Raw genomic sequence first — 21,891 nt, forward strand, 5'->3', positions numbered from 1 at the left:
GATTAACATACAGAGAGGGATGCAATGTAGGAGGCCGGGGGGAGGGTATCTTGTACTCTGCAGCCCCCACTAATTATTATCAGTATCATCTATATGTAGGGTGACCAGATGTTCTGATTTTATAGGGACCCTCCCAATTTTGGGGGCTTTTTCTTATATAGGCACCTATTACCAGCACCCCTCCCATTCTGATTTTTACACTTGCTGTCTGGTCACCTAGTTACAAGGACTTTCTTTCACATTTACCTGAGACGTTTACTAATACATACTCAATTCACAGAAAAACCAGGCTGTTTGTTTGTTTGTAGGCAAAGAGTTGCCATACTCATGTTTTATTTGTTTAGAATTTATGTCAATTGCAATTTAGTTACAGTCACTGGCATCAAGTGGTCTGTGGTATGTGCACATACTCCTGGGCATTTAAAAACAACTCCTTTGAAGCACTGGGACATGTACAGTGACCGTACAATTATTTTTCTATAGGATTTACTATTTTCCCCATGAAGAGGATGCTGTTGATATTTCTATCAATAATCAGCGTCAGGAAAGGTCGGTTAAACTTAATGGTAGGAGGAGGAGGGATGGGAAGAGATGTAAATGTAATTTCCACAATAGTGACTGCCGCAGCCTCGGTACCATTCTCATTAACATCCACCACGGCCTTGTGAACAGCCTATGAGGAAATGAAGTAGAGATCACAGTGTGAGCATAAAACAGGGAGCAACATCTGCAGATGAACTTGCTCATATTTAAACCACAGCTATTAAGAAAGAACAGAATGAGTACAGGATTGCCAACACAAAACATAACCCATCCCTACATTCCCAACCCAGGCAAAACTATCTTTGATTTCAGTAGGCGTTTTGCCTATAAATCTTTGGAAGAGTCAGGCACAACAATATGAATAGATTAAATTGCATGTATCAAATCCCTTGTTCGCTCATCCACAAAGAGGGGGACTTTCTTAATAAATTGTTTAACATTATAGAAGAATTGTTTCATCATCACAAACAACTCTACTACCTTTATGCATCAGAGAGTTACTTTGCAGCAGAAAACAGAAGATAATTCAAGATAAATGGTAACAAACAACATAAGAGGGAAAGAAGCTAGATAAGTGACCTCCCTTGTGTACCTTCGCCTAATATATTTCTCTCTTGGGTACAGTGAAATGGTATTTCACAGTGCAAATGTGAACCAATTTCTTTTACTCTTTGGAGCTACACTAAGAACTAACACTCACTTTGTTCTCCTTAATGCAACTCAAATTAGTTTTTCCTTTTGTTGTTTGCAGTTTGTATTTGTAGCTTTGCTCATCTCAGGATATGAGAGAGACAAGGCAGGTGAGAGGTTTCAGAGTGGTAGCCGTGTTAGTCTATATCATCAAAACAATGAGAAGTCCTTGTGGCACCTTAGAGACTAACACATTTATTTGGGCATAAGCTTTCATGGGCTAAAACCCACTTCATCAGATGCATGGAGTGAAAAATACAATAAACAGTATAAATATTACAGCACAAGAAAAGATGGGAGTCTTTACAGACAGTCTCTATGCAAAAGAATAAATGGACATAAATCAGACATCAAGTATTGTAACATTCAAAAACCAGTAGGAGAGCACTTCCGTCTCTCTGGACACTCAATAATAGACTTAAAAGTGGCAATTCTTCAACAAAAATCATCAAAACTAGACTTCAACGAGAAACTGCAGAGCTGGAATTAATTTGCAAACTGGACACCATCAAATTAGGCCTGAATAAAGACTGGGAGTGGCTGGGTCACTACAAAAAGTAATTTTCCTTCTGTTGATATTCATCCCTTCTTGTCAGCTGTTGAGAATAGACCACTTCCACCTTGATTGAACTGACCTCGTTAGCACTGAGTCCCCACTTAATAAGGCAACTCCCATCTTTTCATGTGCTATAATATATATACTGCTTATTGTATTTTTCACTCCATGCATCTGATGAAGTGGGTTTTAGCCCACAAAAGCTTATGCCCAAATACATTTGTTAGTCTCTAAGGTGCCACTAGGACTCCTCGTTGTTAAGGCAGGTGAGGTAAATAGCATTTATTGAACCAACTTCTGCTGGTAGAAGGGACAAGCTTTTGTACTCCACCAAACTCTTTGTCAGGTCTGGAGAAGATAACCAGAGTGTCACAGCTAAATACAAGGTGGAAGAGATTGTTAAGCATAAATACATACATATGCTATAGCAGACCACTTAAAATGAAGTGGGCAACTAAGGAGAAGCAAGCAGCAGGGCGTGTTCAAAGTGTTACATTGATTTTATTGCTCAATTCATCTGTAAGTCCATAGTCCTTAGTATCCAGCAAACTTATGAATTTAATTTCCCAGGCTTGTCTTTTGAAGGTGCTGGGCAGGTTTCCTTTGAGCATGAGGGCTGAGAGGTCAGATATGGAGTGATCCCTTTGTGTTTGCCCATGTGGAAAAAGGTGTTCTTGTCTTTTTTTATAATTTTAAGATCCATGGGTCCTAAGCATGTCTATCACAATATATACTTTACCTGCCTCATTACAACAGTGTCTATCACACCTTGCTGCTTGCTAGCCCTTAATTACTCACTTCATTTTAAGTGGTCTCCTACAGCATACGTGTACCCTTATGCTTAATTTGTCCCACCTTGAATTTGTCCAACCTTGTCTGGACCTTATCCAGACTTTATTCAGACCTGAGGCAGAGCTGCATCAAACTTGAAAACTTTCCTCCTCCACCAGCAGAAGTTGGTTCAATGAAAGATATTACCTCATCAACCTTGTTTCTCTTATTTCCTTCTACTGTTTCATGATGAAATTCTGATACTTACTCTGTGACACCATAGTCAATCTGCCGACTCATTTTATAAGGCACTACTCAGTAAGTGTAAGCGTATTGGGAAGTATGTTGCCACAGACCTCCTGTGTGCTCTGGAGCAAGTCACTCAGCCTCTCTGTGCTTCACTTCTCATCTGTGAAATAGGTGTAAATCCCTACTTCACAGGGGTATTGTGGAGATAAATACATTAAAATTATGAGACACTTAGCTACTAAGCAACAAGTGGTCATATAAATACCTATTGTAGAATAAGGCTCCCTATTTGCAAACTCTTGCCATACCATTTTACATATTAATTATTTTATGGTAACAATAGTTGCAATTGCATTTTCCCTGTTCTTTTGTCCTTTTCCCTATCTGATGGTACTGACTTCTAAAGGACATTCCAGAAGGTCAAGTAAGCTTGGAGAGCCTCTGTATTAAGTATAGTAAGCAAATTAATGCTTAATTTGAGGAAAGACTATGCACTAATCTGTGGGTCTGTCCTCCTTATGCTGCAACTCTGCCTCACCTGTCCATGCCGGCTGAGCATCTTACCAGTCACCTGAACAGAAGCTGGAATGGGTCATTTCAAAAGAAAATAACAGACAAATCCATTTAGCAACATCTGTGTTCTACAAACTTACTTTTGACACCTTCAGGTTAGGGTGCCCAGTGATTCCAGAGAGATCAGCTTTGTTAGTGAACACATCAACCACACCCATTTTCTCAAACAGCTGTTTGACATCATAGGTACCAGATACAGAGAATACAGGAAGGTACAGGTAGATTTTTCTGTTAAAAAAGAAACACAAAACTCTGGTAAACTATTGCCAAGTGGGTGGATACTTAAATATTTGCAGCTGGATAATGTATACCACTCAAGGATCTCAGCTACCAATGAATTTGCCTCACAATGCCCCAGTCTGGGAAGTAAATATTATTGTCCCATTTTACAGGTGGGGGATGAAATGGGCAATCCTCTGAGTTTTATTTTTGTTTAGCTACGTGTGGTCACTGAGCTACTTCCACCTTTTCATGTTCTCTGTATGTATAAATATCTCCTGTCTGTGTGTTTCATTCTGTGCATCCGAAGAAGTGAGCTGTAGCTCATGAAAGCTCATGCTGAAATAAATTTGTTAGTCTCTAAGGTGACACAAGTACTCCTGTTCTTTTCTCTACATGGATTTACCCAAAGAATTCAGTTTGAATGCAACACTGCGTTAGTTTTGATTAAAGAATGAAACCACTTTATTTAACTACAAAGAGAGATTTGAAGTGAGTACAAGAATAAGGCATTAAAGTCAGAAATGGTTAAAAGTAAAATAAAGAGAAAATACTTTCTAGTAAATAAACTTAACAAACTAGACTTGATTCAAGGTAAAATTCTTGCCACATTTTCCCAGCAACATCGCTGACCAAACACTTAAGTCAGAATTTGTCCCCAAAATTCAAAGTCCTGGTTTCTTTTGTCTTCTTAGGTTAAAGAGTGAGAGATGAAAAGGGAGAGAGAAAGAATCCCTGGTTTTCGCCCCTCACTTCTATAGTGCAGTCTATCTTTGAAGTGGATTCTTTTGAGGCTTACTCCTCACTGCAAAGTTTATTTAAGCAGTAAAGAAAGCCATGAGAGTCTGGAGGGCCATGAGAGTCTGCCCCATGCTCTTCCTTCTCCCATGTGCATGCTGAAATGCAGGTTTGCCTTGTCTCTCTCTTGCTGTCTCAAGGATCTTACATACTAGTTATATGTAAATTGAGGTAAACCCACATTCCTTTATTCAAGATAGACCTGCTTAACCACTCCCACCTAATAGGGGTTATATGGGTTTGAACATGTCCTACCAACATTTTTCATAGACATGCATTTACATAGACTCTTGCTACCTAGATTTAACGGTGATATAACTTACAGAAAGTCATTAGTTTTCAAATGATACTTCAAGGCATGTTTTGTACAAAGATTATTACAATAGTGTATAGGATGTGAATGGGTGCATTCATCACAGAGGGGTTCTGAAAGGGCAGAGGAATGGCTTTGCACCTCTATGTTCCAGCCAAATCTCTAGCCAAAAGAGCTGAAGCACGATGGGCATTCTGGGAGGCATTATGTTTGAGAGGTGTGTGTCCGAGGCACTAATTCTTCCAGTGCTTTCCCTTAGAGCAACATGCAATGTTCTGCCCAGGGCTGTATCTACAGGCACTGCCTAGCCCTGAAAGTAAACATACATAGGCATAATAGCAGTAAAATGGTTACCTTTGTTGAAGTGATTTTGTCCATTTACACATAGTTTCCTTCAACAGAGCATCCTCCACCTGCTCCATTTTCCCTTCATCAGGCAGAATAAATAACGCAGCAGCATTTCCTTTGTATGGGATTTCAACCACCCAGCAAGACAGCTCCTCGTCATGGTATGTGTTATACGTTTTGTCACTGTTCATCATATTAACTTTGACAGATGTTTTTGCATCCACAAAAAAGTCGTCTTCCTTGGTCAACAAACTACTGAAAGGATTTTCCCAATGAGCTGATGACAAAAAGAAAGAATGCCATTGAACATACTGGGAAAGAGACATTTCTAACATAGATCAGACTAATTTAAATGTAACAAGTTTATATTTGAAGTTTAAGTCAACTGCAAGCTCATTTGAAAAATAGGACATTTGCCTTGAGGCTGGTTAGCCAGTCAATTTCAATAGCATACAGCATCTCTGTTGGATGAGATATTAAACTGATTTACTGTAGTCCTGATGAAAGCCAGACAAGTGAAATGAACTGATACTGTGGTTTTCTTTAAATCTGTAGCTTTGAGAAAAGAATAGTGACCAAGTATTACAACTTTCTGTGCTGTTAAATTGAGGCCCCTCAATCTGATAGAGCTCCAGATTAATTAATAAATCCAACTTCTTTTTCATGTTACCTAAATTTCTTCTACTCATTCCTTGCAGTCTAAGTCTCGAGACATGGGATTGTCAGAGGGAGTGGAATTGAAAGTTTGTTTGTTTAATTTCCTTTCCTTCTCTGTTGCTTGTAAAATGTTAGCACAGGTGATGCAGCTCACTAGCAACGAATGCACGGATGGGAAAGCACGTGCTTTCCAAGCTTCTGTAAAGGATCTGTTTTTATCAAAAGTTGGCTGAAATTAACCAAAGTTCAAAATGTTATGGTAGGACCTACCCCACAACTCTGCTAGTTCCAGCCTTCTCTTAGGCATTATCAGTTCGATCCTGCATTGCTCTAGTCAGTGGTATGGCACCCTTTGATTTCTATGGCACAGGATCCGTGCCTATTGCCTTTCTTAGATGCTGCCTCACCAGAGTGCCACATGACCACTTTCTCTTCAGTTAAATAGCTGTCTGTTTTGGCAAGAAATTTTCCAGGTCTGAAAGACAGCCTTTTGTGGCTCCTGGATACCACTGGTAGAATATATTGCCTTCAGTTATAATACTTCAAGAGTATCAGGGAAATAAATGGGCAGAGATCAACCATTTTCCATTCTGGGAACATCCCAGGGACAGCAAAACATCAAAGAAAAAGATGTTTCTACTCCTAATGTAATCTGTAGAATTCTGGATTTTTTTCCCCTTTTTTATCTCCATGTTTAGGAAGTACGATTAAACTGACCTGCATTGCAGGGGTGGTGAGCACCTATAACTCCTGTTCACTTCCAAGCAATAGGTGCTTGGCATGCCTAATAACATAATTATTATCTTGTTCTGGTGACTAAATATGGATTTAGGTCACCAGAACTGGGGAGAGCAGGGAGCCTGGCCACCCCACTTTTGAAAGTGGGAGAGCCCTGCCCCCCACTTTTTAACATGGGCATAGTTTGTGGGGAAGCAGCACTGGTAGGGGTTGCGTTTTGCAGCAGGGGAGCTGATCACGGTGCTATAGGTGCCGGACAGCAGCTGGTGGGAAGGGTAGAAGGAGGATGGGCTATGCGACTTGTTCCCATTGACCCACATGCAGCCACTGGAGGTAGGAGACCGGCAGCACCAAGTGCTGTAGGCCTGGGGGCTCTTATGTGATGAGGGGACTAGGGCCAGGAGGGAGTGTGGGATTAGGGGAGAAGGGCTACAGGAATCCACTTTGGCTTTTCCCCCCATCCCTTCTACAAGTTTCCAGTGCCCTTGATTTAGGTGCTTTATTATAACCAAAATTTCCTATTAGGATGACTATAAGTTTCATGGAAATGCCTAAAAAAGTTAATAAGGCATCAGTCTGAAGTTGGGTAATCTCATAGACCTGACAATCCGTTGACAAAAAAACAGTTTATTTGTCTTAGACCACTATCAGAATTCCATAGCTTGTATGTGCTACATGTACCTGTCTGTAGAGCATCTTACCTTTAAAGAAAATATAGTTGACAAGAACCATTACAGTGAGTGGATCAAGGTCCTTGACCAAGTTGGAAATTTTCCCATGGGTTTTATTCTCTATGTAATCATTGATCTGTTTCTCAGCCACTGTAGAATTCTGAAAGTTGCTTAGAAGAGCTTCAGATTCATACAGAGTTTTGACATCTTCCAAAAACTTATCTAGTACTTTCAGTTGATGATGTATAAAAAGAGCATTTCCCATATTCAACTGGATCTCACTATCGGGACGGTTTAACATGTGGATGAGATGATGAAAATCTTCATGTATCTCCCTCTCCTCAATCTCCGTCAGGTTAAAGGAGAGTCCTTTGTGAATTTGACTCAGCGTGGTTGACTTGGCACCTAACGACAGCATTGCAAAGGCAGTGGAGATGCTCAGAGGAGAGAAGAAAATGTTCTTGTCAGCTGCTTGTGATTTAATCTGCTTGTAGAATCTAAATGCAAAGTCAGCATTGCTAGGAGCTAGTTTGAGAAAGGTCGTGTTTTCAGTTACGACATTGCCTCCAACTGAGGTAAGCTGCTGTGGGGGATTAATATCGGTCTGACCATCCTGGTCACTGTGGTAGTCAGGTACGTTATGAGATAAGACAACAGCATGAAGCCCAGCAAGTAACACACACAGACAGAGAATAGACTTCATTCTCCTTTGGAACTATTCCTTTAAAAAAAAAGAGAATGGAATAGTCATTACTCATGGAAATGTTTCCACCTTCCCTGTGCTATTTGTGATCCAATTGTTATTTTTCTCTCTCCCCTCATGGCAAGTCCTCCTTCCTCTAGGCGACTGGGGGATTATGGAGGGAAAGAGAGTGGGGTTAATGGTAGAGTCTCTGAGGTTGGGAGTGCAGGCCATGTTGGGAATCAGAGGAAGGAAAAAGGAAGAGATGGTAGGAGGAGACTCTGGGCTGGATTCTTCAGTTAGCACCATCCACTTTGTGCCACTCAGCCATCCTAGAGTAGTGGTGTTTTGTAGAATGAGAGTGTATGAAAGGGAGTCAGGTGAGAGTAGGCTGGGAGAGATTTTAGCAGAATGGAGCTCTGCTGTGATGATCGTCCACTGCGTCCCTAGGGTAAATTAGGGACTTTATGCCAGTGGCACAAATTGGAGCTGCACTTTTGCAGCTCTAACTTCTGCTAAGGCTTGACAGCATGAAATCAGGGAACTGCAATTGGCTCCTTGATGCTCCATTCCCCCTCCCCTCCTGCCTTGTGCTCACATTTCTCTGTGTTGCAGTGGAATCTGGATTCAAATGAGAATCGGGTCCACTGTTTAAAGCTGAACAAACATTATAGGCCTGTCTGGAACATCGTAACTAAGTCACCCTTCCCTGATTTTCAATACTGTAATTATGATGAGCTTTAGCAGAAGGGAATAACAAATGGTGTTGAGCTTCCTGTGGCATCATCAGGAATAAATTCAGTGAAGGAATCGAAAGGTTCTTTTCATGTCAGTAATTTATAAATTTGCCCTTTTTGCTTTTTATGCTTATCTGTCTCTCTCTGTCTATTAGGCTACAGCTCTACAAGCTAAAGAATTACCTGTTTTGTTTATGCTAGAGTTTTAAAACATGTTAGAATGTGTTTGCTAAAGTTGGTCGAAAATTTTGGGATGGATCATTTTTCTGCCGCAGAATGCAGATTCAGCAGAATAGAAAGATTCCAAGGGATTATGTCAACTCTGATGAAGTTTCATTTAGAAAATAAATCAAGTGATTTTATATTTCTTTTCTCTTATGCTCTTAAAGTTTTTTTGTATTATTATATGTTCATGTTATAAAATAAAATAATGTAATATGAAAACAATATAAACGAAACTAATACCAAAAAGGCAAAACTGAAATATGTTATCAATATTTAACATTTCAGTTTACTGAAAAGAATTTTTGGGAGAGGAGGAAAATTTTGTTTCAAAGGAAAATTCAAACAATTTCTTGTTCTGATTCAGAATGATTGATTTTTTTTTGAATGTCAGAATATTCTCCAGAATGGAAAGTCCTTCTTTCAACCAGATCCAACTTTAGCTAGCACTTTCTAGAAAATCTCACACATTTTGTTGTATCCAGGCCATTTCTTAAAGCACTAGATTACTCTAGCCCCTAGGTTTCCCAATAATTTTTGTAAAAAATGCCTTCATTCAAAGAACATGTTCACTAGAGTGTCAATGTCTGCTGGATCATTGGGGTCTTCAGAAAGGCTCCACTGACAGAATAAATTGTAACAGATATCGTGAACACAACCACCCATACTCGATTGAAATCCCATAAAAGAAATTGCGTATCAGATGGCTAATGTGACTTCAAAGCCTCTTTGGATAAAATATGGCAGTACTTACAGTACAATCACCAGGATCCTGCTGGAAGCATCTAATCTACAGAGCTCCTCACCTCTTATTTATATTGCATTAACATTGTTAAGCAGAGTTTCCACTATTAAACATTAAACAGATCAAACAGAAGTTATTTGCTAGGATGCAGAGCAAACAGTGATGAAACTGCTTTTCTGGACGTGTAAGGTCAAATGCCCACTGTCCACCCACAAGGTGAAGAATAGAACCAAAACCTATGGAAGAAGATAGCAGGGGGCCATATGGAGGGTTCTGGTAGCTGTGCTGTTTGCTTGCCCCTCCCATCTCCAAACTTGTGGAAACCTCTGTATGGAAAGACTTCATGATTAGTGCACCAATAGAAAAGAAGGACATCTGTGCCAAGGGAGAGCTGCTCTACACAATAATCTAGCATTTCATTATATTTAAAAAGAACAGGAGTACTGGGTATTCACCCATGAAAGTTCATGCTCCAAAACGTCTGTTAGTCTATAAGGTGCCACAGGACTCTTTGCTGCTTTTCCAGATCCAGACGAACACGGCTACACCTCTGATACAGGAGTACTTGTGGCACCTTCGAGACTAACAAATTTATTTGAGCATAAGCTTTCGTGGGCCACTTCATCAGATGCATAGAATGGAACATATAGTAAGAAGAGAGAGAGAGAGAGAGAGAATATATTTAAAGAGAATTTAGAGATGTTGTATTACGCCACCATGTGTTTGGCTTTGGTTGCTACAGTTTCAAGCTCAACAGAGTGAAATTGCCTCTGGTGCTCCCCTCTGATATAGAGACTCTCGGACAGTGGTTCTCAAACTTTTCTACTGGTGATCCCTTTCACATAGCAAGACATCCCCCATAGAAATTAAAAACACTATTTTATACATTTAACACTATTATAAATGTTGGAAGCAAAGCAGGATTCGGGATGGAGGCTGACAGCTCTCGACTCCATATAATAACCTCATGACCACCGGTGGGGTCCCACTCCCCAGTTAGAGAACCCCTGTTCTAGGAATGCACAAAGGTCAAGGATAATGACAACAGACACAATCACCAGTACAAAGTCTTATCTGTACAACAAATTTTATTAATGCAATAAGTAAAGTTACAATTATCTATGATATGTAAATCCTACAAAATCTATGTAAAGATTATAACTGTAGTCAGACTCACATCCTGAAAGATCTTGTAGGGTCCAATGGACCTCTCACCAAGTGATCATCAGTAGAGGGATAGTTCCTGCTAGGCTTTTTTCCGAGATTATTCCCACCTTTACCCAAGCAGGAAACCTTCTATATATTGTAGTTCTAACTACCTCTAACACATTATGTATATGCATAAAGTCAACCCACTTTCCCTTATCTGTATTTCTACCTCTGTGACTGTTAGGGTGCCCCATTTTTCATAGGTTGTTCATAGTTCCTCTTAATCTTATTAGCATTTATGCACAACATGTACCCTGTGGTCAGGAGAGTTATTTAAAGATGTTACAATAAAATATCTCATGATCTCAGACAATACATTGCAGTCTATTGCAATCACCTATTGGCACATCTTCACAGTAATCTTGTGAGCTTTGGGACATAGGATTATTCTTAGGTCACCCACTTATGTCAAGCATTCTTAAGTCTATGGCCTAGTCTGGCTAAGCTATAGTCTTACAGGTCTCAGCCTGTAGGCCTTGCATTTCTGCTAGGCTTTATTTATATACCTAACACACACTCATCACTCCTAAATACTTATCGGTCCTATACTTCTATAATCCTACAATTTACATCTGTTTAGCACACATTGATTGTATATGAAATAGCATATAAATTGACCATATCATCACATAGCACAATGGATGAACTAATTGGCTATAATTCATCCCTTGGAGTGAGACTGACACACAGTAAGAAACCCCCACAATTTATTGCTAGATGGTCCAGCATTAACGCCCAATAGAGGGGATCAGAATGTATAGTCATCGTGGAGCACCAATGGCAGCACAGCATTGGAGATGTCTATGATTATGGAGGGAAAAAATGGGCCATGGAATCCAGAGAAAGAGATGCCTTTATGGCTGGTGGGCGCCAGATTTCTGTCTGTGATTTTGTGGTTTGTGCATGTCCTGCATGTGCCCTTGTTCATGTTAGACACAGGAGTCAATGTTTTGTTGGTGTGCTTAAAACATTATTTATTATTTTCCACTACTCTCAACCTATAACACTGGACCTCTGAAACTTGTATCAAAACAATTACGTGGTGCCCATTTACCAAAATCTTCTATAATATTAACAAAGGAACTACCATGTGGGAACCAACAGGAATATAAACTAACTAAATAAATGTAAAGCCTTTTTTTGTTATTAATATGAATTTGCAGGGTTGGAAATGTTGACTGTGATTGTTAAGGTGACTGTGTCTTCCAACTTTCCCTCGAGGAGAGAACTGGACATGAAGGCACAAAGCCTGGGACACCAGGTTTATGTTTACAATTTGAAATATAATGAAGATTTACATTAAATCTTGTTGAGATTTTTGAGTTCATGTGGCTTCTTTTTTAATGAAACTTTTGATTCCCATATTCTGTGGCAGGAGTTGGCAACTTTCGGCACGCAGCCTATCAGGGTAATCTGCTGGTGGGCCACAAGACATTTTGTTTACATTGACCATCCACAAGCACAGCCCCCACCCTCTGCCCGCAGCTCCCAATGCCTACAGTTCGCCCTTTCTGGCCAATGGGAGCTGCAGGGGGATGTGTCTGTGGACTATCAATGTAAATAAAATATCTCTCAGCCTGCCAGTAGATTACCTTGATGGACTGCGTGCCAAAGGTTGCAGACCCCTGTTCTGTAGTCTGGTTTCTGATGAAGGAAGGGAAAACAAATTAACCATGGATAAGGGGAAGCTGATAATAATGAATGTAAATCAGAACCTAAGAATGGTAAAAAATCTATAAGAGAAGCATAAGTTCAGAAGGAGAAGTGTTTGGCCAGCAGAGTTAAAGACAATCAGAAAGCGTTTATTAAGTATATTAGGAACAAAAAGAAATTGGTCCATTTGTAGATGAAAACTGTAGAATTTATCAATCGTAATGCAGAAAAGGCAGCAGTGCTGAATAAATATTTCTGTTCTATTATTTTGGGGGAAAGCAGATAATGTAGTCACACCAAATTATGATGATAACACTCTGTCCACTTCACTAGTATTTTAGGAGGATGTTAAACAGCAACTAAAATTAGAAAATTTTTAATCAGTAGGTCCAATACCTGGCATCCAAGAATTTTAAAAGGGCTGGCTGAGGAGATTACTGGACCATAAATGCTGATTTTCAATAAGTCCTGGAACACTGAGGAAGCTCCAGAAGACTAGTACAAAACTAATGTTGTGCCAATATTTAAAAAGCTCAAATGGGATGACGTGGTTATTAATAGGCCTTTCAATTTGACATAATTCCCAGGCAAGACAATGGAAAGTCTGATACAAGGCTTGATTAATAAAGAATTAAAGGAAGGTAATATAATTAATGCCAATTAACATAGATCCTGTTAAACTAATTTAACTTTTTTTGGATGAGATTACAAGTTTGGTTGATAAAGGTAATAGTGTAGATGTAATATATTTAGACTCCTATAAGGAGTTTCACTTAGTACTACACGACATTTTGATTAAAAAGCTAGAACAATTTAAAATTAACATGGTGCACATTATGTGAATTATAAACTGGCTAACTGATAGGTCTCAAAATGTAATGGGGATTCATCATTGAGCAGGTGTGTTCCAAGTAGGGTGCCGCAGCAATAGGTTCTTGTCCCTATGCTATTTAAAATTTTTATTTAAGAAAACATAAAATCATCACTGATAAAGTTTGCAGATGATGCAAAATTAGGGGAATGGTGAATATTGAAAAGATAAAGAGTAATCTTGACCATTAGGTAAGATGGTTGCAAGCAAACAATATGCATTTTAGTTCTGCTAAATGTAAATATATACATATAGGAACAAAAGGTGTAGGCCATACTTAGAGGATAGAGGACTCATTCCTGGGAAGCAGTGACTCTGAAAAAGATCTGGGGGTCCAGGTGGATAAACAGCTGAACATGAGCTCCCAGCATGACACTGTGACCGAAGGGGTTAATATCATCCTGGGATACATAAAAAAGGGAATCTCAAGTAGGATTAGAGAGGTAATTTTATCTTTGTATTTGGCACTGATGTGAGCGCTGCTGGAATTCTTTATCCAACTGTGGTGTCCATAATTCAAGAAGGATATTGAATTAGAGGATTAGAAAGGATTAGAAAACATACTTTATAGTGATAGACACAAAAACCTCAATGTATTTAGCTTAACAAAGAGAAGGTTAAGGAGTGATTTGATCATAATTTATAAGTACCAACAAGGGGAACAAATATTTGATAATGGGCTCTTTAGTCTAGCAAAGAAAAGTATGACAGAATACAATGGCTGGAACTTGAATCTAGATAAATTCAGACTGGAAATAAGGCATACATTATTAACAATGAGAGTAATTAACCATTGGAACAGTTTACCAAGAAGTTGTAGTGGATTCTCCATCATTGGCAATTTTACAATCAAGACTGGATGCTTTTCTGAAAGATCTGCTCTAGGAATCATTTTGGGAGAGGTCTCTGGCCTATTTTATAAAGTGAAGCATTATTAGTATGTAGTGGACTTGCAAATCTTCAATTATTTGTGTTTCTACTGCAAGGGGAGAGTTTCTGAATTTGCAGGCACGGCTTAGGACAGTAGTTCTCAACCTTTCCAGACTAAGGTACTACCTTCAGGAGTTTAATTTGTCTTGAGTACCCCAACTTTCACCTCACTTAAAAACTACTTGCTTACAAAATCAGACGTAAAAAATATAAAAATGTCACAGCTCACCGTTACTGAAAAACTGCTTACTGTCTTATTTTTACCATATAACTATAAATCGATTGTCATATAAATATTGTACTTGCATTTCAGTGTAGAGCATATAGAGCAGTATAAACAAGTCATTGTATGAAGTTTTAGTTTGTACTGACTTTGCTAGTGCTTTTTATGTAGCCTTTTGTAAAACTAGGCAAATATCTAGATGAGTTGATGTACTCCCTAGTTGAGAACCACTGGGTTAGGAGATGAGTTTGGGCGGTAAAATGAGTGAGATGGCCCAGGCTAGCAAGGTTGAGTGTAAGGGGAAATGGAATCAGTTGGTGAATTGCTGGGGGAGGTGGGCACGATGTAGTAGGAGGTGATGGAGGGAAGGCTGGATTGGAGGTAGAGAGAGAACCATGAAGGGTGTGACATTATTAACATGAACTGTGACCATATAGATCATTGTTGCAACCAAGGTCCTATAGGTGCACCAAATCTTGTACAAAGGAAGTCAAGTAAGGTGTCTATAGAAAGGTTGTAAGTTGCTGGTTATGATTATGCTGTCTGTATGTGTGTATCATTTTTGTATTTGAAGTTATGAATATTGGCTATTTACTAAAAGCAGCAAAGAGTCTTGTGGCACCTTATAGACTAACAGAGGTTTTGGAGCATGAGCTTTCATGGGTGAATACCATATCTCAATGTGTTTGATTCTAAGTAGCCTTGGTGAAGCATTTGGTCAGCTTCTTGAAAAAGGATTATTTTCATTAAGTGTCTAATCAAGAAACACTTAACAGACAATGGACTTTAGGAGACACCCGTCCCCATCTGAGCTTTCCTGGGAACATTCTAACTAACCTGTAAACAATGGCATCGGCCTGCAAAAAGCTGAATCATTCCTGGACACATGACCTGCCCGGGTGGCTACAAACTCCTTCTTGTTGCTGTGACTTTGCACAGGATAACAAAGGGGTTTCTGCCCACAGGAGAGAAAGTATAAAAGGCCCTGGAAGCCTCTCTATTTTGTCTTCAACTGGCTCAAGAGATGGCCTCTCCACTCCAAAGAGATGGCTGAAAGAAACTAGAACAAAGGACTGTAACTACGGGGGTGCGAGTGATTGCTGGACCCAGGCCATAAACCACAACATTGGTCTGAAGAGGATTGGGCCCAGACTAGGAAGGAGTCTAGTCTGTGAAAGAAGCTTATTGGGACATTTCTGAGGGTGAGATTTACTGTATTCAGTTTCTTGCTGTATTAGGCTTAGACTTGTGTGTTTTGTTTTATTTTGTTTGGTAATTTACTTTGTTCTGTCTGTTATTACTTAAAACCACTTAAATCCTAATTTTTATACTTAAAATCACTTTTTTTATTAATTAACCAAGAGAAAGTAAAATTAATACCTGGGGACGCAAACGGCTATGCATATCTCTCTATCAGTGTTATAGAGGGCAGACAATTTGTAAGTTTACCCTGTATAAGCTTTATACAGAGTAAAACAGATTTATTTGGGGGTGTGGATCTCATTGGGAGCTGGGTGTCTGGGTGCTAGAGACAGGAGCACTTGCTAAGCCGTTTTCAGTTAAGTCTGCAGCTTTGGGGATATGGTTCAGATGCTGGGTCTGTGTTGGAGCAGACTGGCAAGTCTGACTTGTCAAGGCAGGGTTCCGAAGACCCTAACTGCCAGAGAAAATGGGCTCAGAGGTAGTCTCAGCACATTGAGTGACAGTCCCAAGGGGGTGTCTGTGACCGAACCCATCACAAAGGGATCATACACAGAGAAATTCAGTCTTTTTCCATCCCACCCTTTAGCTGTGAAATGCCTCAGTTTTTCATTCTGAAAGGGAGAGGAGGACAGCAAAGGTGATCAAGAGCTTGTTTTACTTCTGACATCTCCACCAACCTCTCTTATGCTTCCAAACCAGCTCCCTGTGACCTCCCCTGTACCCACCTCAGTATCCCTTTTGTCAGTTAGAAAATATGATTAATGCACAGAGAGAGATGGAATGTAGGAGGCTGGGGGGAGGCTACCCTGTGCTCTGAAGCCCCCATTAATTATTATCAGCATCATCTACAAGTAGGGTGACCAGATGTTTGATTTTATAGGGACCTTCCCAATTTTGGGGGCTTTTTCTTATATAGGAACCTATTACCAGCATCCCCATTCCAATTTTCCATACTTGCTATCTGGTCACCTAGTTACAAGAACTTTCTTTCACATTTACCTGAGATGTTTACTAATGCATGCCCAATTCACAGAAATACCAGGCTGTTTGTTTGTAGGCAAGGAGTTACCACACTCATGGTTTATTTGTTTAGAATTTATGTCAATTGCAATTTAGTTACAGTCACTGGCACCAAGTGGTCTGTGGTACATGCACATACTCCTGGGCATTTAAAAACAACTCCTTTGAAGCACTGGGACATGTACAGTAACCATACACTTATTTTTCTATAGGATTTATGATTTTCCCCATGAAGAGGATACTGTGGGTGTTTTTATCAATAATCAGCATCAGGAAAGGCCAGTTAAACTTAATGGTAGGAGGATCAGGGAAGGGAGCAGACATGAATTTGATTTCCATGATAGTGACTGCTGCAGCCTCAATACCATTCTCATGAACATCCACCACGGCCTTGTGAAGAGCCTACAATGAAACAAAGTAAAGATCACAATGTGAGCATAAAACAGGGAGCAAGCACTGGAGATGAACTTGCTCATATTTAACCACAGCTATTAAGAAAATAAACTTTCAAAAAAAGAACAGAATAAATACAGGATGGACAAGACAAAACATAACCCAGCCCTACATTCCCAACCCAGGCAAAGCTATCTCTGATTTTGATAGGAGTTTTGCCTATGAATATCTGGAAGCTTCAGGTACAACTATATTCAGGACCGGTGCAAGGAAGTTTCGTGCCCTAGGCGAAACTTCCACCTTGCAGCCCCCACCCAGCTAACCCCGCCCCCCCACGGCAGCTAACTCAGCCCCCAACCCGGGGACCCCCCCCCTGCAGCAGCTACCCCCTCCCACCACGACAGCTAACCCCTCTCCCCTCCGTCCCCCCATAGCAACTAACCCCGCCCAGGGAGACTTCCCCCCGTCCGCCATGGCAGCTAACCCTGCCTGGGAAGACTTCCCCCCTCCCCCCGACCACGGCAGTTAACCTTGCCTGAGGAGACTTCCCCCCCTTTTTCCACCCTGCTACGGCAGCTAACCCTGCCTGGGTAGCCCGCCCCAGCTCACCACGGTCCGCCTCCTCCACTGAGCACGCCGGCGCTGCTCTAATTCTCCTCCTCGCCCAGGCTTGCGGCGCTGATTGGAGGAGATTTAGAGCTGGGCTGTGTGCTCAGCAGAGGAGGCAGAGTGGAGGTAAGCTGGGGCGAGGAGCTGTTCCCCTGTGAGCCCCCCCCCCCCCCCCCGTTACTACGGGCAGCCCTCCCCGCACGGCCCCCCACCCAGCTCACCTCCACTCCACCTCCTCGCCTGAGGGGACTTTTAGGCTCCCCCAACCGCTAGGCGCCCTAGGCGGCCGCCTAGTTTGCCTAAATGGTTGCATCGGCCCTGACTATACTAATAGATTAAATTGTATGTATCAAATCCCTTGTTCACCACAAAGAGGAGGACTCCCTTAATTCATTATTTAACAATACAGAAGAATTGTCTCGTCATCACAAATAAAAAATCTCCACCATATTTATGCATCAGAGTTAGTTTGCTGCAGAAATAGAAGACAATTCAAGATGAATGGTGACAAGCAACATAAGAGGGAAAGAAACTAAATAGCTGACCCCTCTGGAGTGCCTTTGGCTAATAAATTTCTATCTTGGGTACAGCGAATTGGTATTTCATAGTGCAAATGCGAACCTATTTCTTTTATTCCTTGGTGCTACGGTAAGGACTAACTCTTACTTTGTTGTCCTTAATGCAACTCAAATGACAATTTCCTTACATTGCTGTTTTGTTGTAACTGCGTTCGTCCCAGGATACGAGAAAGATCAGGCAAGTGAGGCAATAGCATTTATTGAACCAACTTCTGCTCATGGAAGGGGCCAGCTGTAAAGCTTCACACAGCTCATTGTCAGGTCTGGAGAAGGTAACCAGAGTGTCACAGCTAAATACAAGGTGGGACAGTTATGGAGAGATCACTTTGTGAAAAGTGTTTGCACACCGGTGATAAGTTGTTTTGGTCTTTTATTATTTCAAGGTCCATGGGTCCTACACATGTCTATCACAACATGTGGTATACCTGGCTCATTACAACAAATTCTAACACACCCAGTTGAGGAACAGGGGTTAAAAGTAGCCCTGGGGAGGGCTGTGGCTAGGAGAAACCAGCTACTAGGCTGGTTGGGGAAGCAGCCTCAGCTGGGCCATGCTCCAATCAGGGCACTGCTGGCCCTATAAAAGGTCATTGAGCCAGGAGCTGGAAGAGACTCTCTAGCTTTGAGAACGAGGGACCTGGCTGCAGGGAGTTGAGAGAAGGTACCTGGAGTCAGGGGCGGCTCTAGGCATTTTGCCGCCCCAAGCACGGCAGGCAGGCTGCCTTTGGTGGCATGCCTGCGGAGGGTACGCCGAAGCCACGGGGCCAGCGGATCCTCCACAGGCATGCCGCCGAAGGCAGCCTGCCTGCTGCCCTCGCGGCGACCGACAGAGTGCCCCCAGTGGCTTGTCGCCCCAAGCACGCACTTGGCATGCTGGTGCCTGGAGCCGCCCCTGCCTGGAGTGGAGCAGGGCTGAGGGAAGGCCAAGGGAGCTGGAGAGCTCCGGCCTGAAAACACCCTCCCCGCCCCAGCTGCGGCCTACTGGAAGGCCAATTAGGTACTGAGGTTGCAGGGAGCAGCCCATGGGTAGGCAGAGGCAGCAGGTCCAACCTCCCCTGCCTATGATGAGTGGCTTTTACAAACACTCCAGACTGCCCCAGTGAGCGGGAGCTAGACGGTGACTAGCAGTAGCCCGTAACTGAGTCAAGGTGGGGAAAGAGGATTGGGCAAAATTACAATCCCCTTAGTTTTATTTTTGTTTACCTACATGTGGCCACTGTGCTGGTTTTAGAAAACTATTGTTTGGATTATTTGATCCAATATAGAGACTAATAAAGTGCATTATCTTATTTAGGGCTGGATTGTCCCTTCCTCTAACATGGGTGAATGCAGGAGAAGTAGGGATATCCCCACCTTGTGTGGCATAGCAGGGGTGCTCCCATCAGAGTTCCCAGGGGATTGCATGGGCTACGTTGGAGATTCTTCCCCCTGGCACCCTGAAGCAATTGGACTAGGAGAGCAGCACATTCTGGGGTGCAAGTCAGACCAGTGAGGGGTTCTGTTAGCCCTGCCCTGCCACCTTGGGAGATTCACAATGGTTTGCTTTTGTAGCTTCCAACTGGGGTCTCTCACAGTCATTCTACCAGTGTGTAGGTCAAACTCGGAGTGTCTGTGTAGAGCCACAGCCCTGGTCCAGTAGCTTTGACTCTGGCAGCCTGTCAGCAGCACACCAGAGATGCTCTGGCTTCCATCAGCCTAGGTTACTACTTGCAGAGTGACACACGCTCGTAGTCCTACATTTTCCACCAAAGATGTGTGTTCTGCACTGTGCACCCCCCCCCCGGACAGTTCAGATGTATTAGGTCTGTTGCTGCTATAAGGGAACAATCTCCAACAGTTTGCTCTCTAAATGGAGTTACCCAAAGAATTCAGTTTGAATGCAACACTGGGTTAGTTTTGATTAAAGAATGAAACCACTTTATTTTTAACTACAAAGGGAGATTTGAAGTGAGTACACGAATAAGGCATTAAAGTCAGAAATGGTTACAAGAGAAATAAAGAGAAAACACTTAATTAATTCGCCTCTTACAGTTGGTATGGCCACTCCCACCTTTTCATGTTCTCTGTGTGTATAAATATCTTCTTACTATATGTTCCATTCTATGCATCTGATGAAGTGGGCTGTAGCCCATGGAAGCTTATGTTCAAATAAATTTGTTAGTCTCTAAGGTGCCACAAGTACTCCTGTTCTTTTTGCTTTCTAGTAACTAAACTTAACAAACTAGACTTGGTTCAAGGTAAAATTCTTGCCACATTTTCCCAGCAACATCGCTAACTAAACACTTAAGTCAGGATCTGCCTCCAAAGTCCAAAGGGCTGGTTTCTTTTGTCTCCTTATGTGAAAGAGTGACAGGTGAAAAGGGAAAGAGAAAGAATCCCTGATTTTTGCCCCTCACTTTTATAGTGCAGTCTGTCTTTGAAGTGGATTCTTCTGAGGCTTACCGCTCACGGCAAAGTTTATTTAAGCAGTAAAGAAAGCCATGGGAGTCTGGGGGGCTGAAGGTGGCCCCATGCTCTTCCTTCTCCCATGTGTATGCTGGAATGCAGGTTTGCCTTGTCTCTCTCTTGCTGTCTTAAGGATCTTATGTACTAGTTATATGTAAATTGAGATAAACCCACATTCCTTTATTCAAGATAGACCTGCTTAACCACTCCCACCTGATAGGGGCTATGTGGGTTTCAAAATGTGCTACCAATGTCATTTGGGGGAATTAATAATTTTACATAGAATCTTGCTACCTAGATTTAACAGTGATATAACTTACAGAAAGCCATTAGTTTTCAAATGATATTTCAAGGCATGTTTTGTACAAAGATTATTACAATAGTGTATGGGATGTGAATGGGTGCATTCATCACAGAGGGGTGCTGAAAGGGCAGAGGAATGGCTTTGCACCCCTATGTTCCAGCCAAATCTCTAGCCAAAAGAGCTGAAGCACGATGGGCATTCTGGGAGGCATTATGTTTGAGAGGTGTGTGTCTGAGGCACTAATTGTCCCAGTGCTCCCCCTTAGAGCAGCATGCAATGCACTTCCCAGTACTCAAGGCTGTACTTACAGGCACAGCCTAGCCCTGAATGTAAACTTACATAGGCATAGCAGCAGTAAAATGGTTACCTTTGTTAAAGTGATTTTGTCCATTTACACATAGTTTCCTTCAACAGAGCATTCTCCACCTGCTCCATTTTCCCTTCATCAGGCAGAATAAATAGCGCAGCAGCATTTCCTTTGTATGGGATTTCAACCACCCAGCAAGACAGCTCCTCGTCATGGTATGTGTTATACATTTTGTCATTGTTCATCATATTAACTTTGACAGATGTTTTTGCATCCACAAAAAAGTCGTCTTCCTTGGTCAACAAACTACTGAAAGGATTTTCCCAATGAGCTGATGACAAAAAGAAAGAATGTCATTGAATATACTGGGAAAGAGACATTTCTAACATAGATCAGACTAATTTATATGTAACAAGTTTATATTTGAAATTTAAGTCACCTGCAAGCTCGTTTGAAAAATAGGACATTTGCCTTGAGGCTGGTTAGCCAGTCAATTTCAACTTCTATCAGTTGAGGTGTGAACACCAAAGAAGGAGAAACTGCTTTTGTAGTTGGCTAGCCATTCACAGTCTTGTTTAATCCTGAGCTGATGGTGTCAAATTTGCAAATGAACTGAAGTGCAGCAGTTTCTCTT

The 21,891-nt window shown here is 41.5% G+C and overlaps 2 protein-coding genes across 2 annotated transcripts in view; both read right to left on the reverse strand.

The window, feature by feature from the left end:
* The window catches only part of LOC127051761 (alpha-1-antiproteinase 2-like), a 298,892-nt gene that overhangs the window by 39,309 nt on the left and 237,692 nt on the right, over positions 1 to 21,891 (reverse strand). The window lies entirely within an intron of this gene.
* Positions 379 to 21,393, reverse strand: LOC127051760 (alpha-1-antitrypsin-like). Its single transcript, XM_050954484.1, has 5 exons — positions 21,318 to 21,393; positions 7,157 to 7,847; positions 5,067 to 5,337; positions 3,463 to 3,610; positions 379 to 673 (listed from the first exon to the last, which is right to left on the reverse strand). Exons 2-5 carry the CDS (start codon positions 7,827 to 7,829, stop codon positions 470 to 472), a joined length of 1,296 nt encoding a protein of 431 aa, XP_050810441.1. The 5' UTR covers positions 7,830 to 7,847; positions 21,318 to 21,393; the 3' UTR covers positions 379 to 469.

The sequence above is a fragment of the Gopherus flavomarginatus genome, chromosome 5 (assembly GCF_025201925.1).
Source record: "Gopherus flavomarginatus isolate rGopFla2 chromosome 5, rGopFla2.mat.asm, whole genome shotgun sequence".
Classification (NCBI taxonomy): domain Eukaryota; kingdom Metazoa; phylum Chordata; order Testudines; family Testudinidae; genus Gopherus; species Gopherus flavomarginatus.

Coding starts and splice junctions, on each gene's coding strand:
- LOC127051760 (XM_050954484.1), bottom strand. CDS start 7,829: ATGAAGTCTATTCTCTGTCTGTGTGTGTTACTTGCTGGGCTTCATGCT. Junction 5,338..7,156: donor CAACTATATTTTCTTTAAAG/GTAAGATGCTCT, acceptor TTTTGTCATCAG/CTCATTGGGAAAATCCTTTC. Junction 674..3,462: donor CTAACCTGAAGGTGTCAAAA/GTAAGTTTGTAG, acceptor ATTTCCTCATAG/GCTGTTCACAAGGCCGTGGT.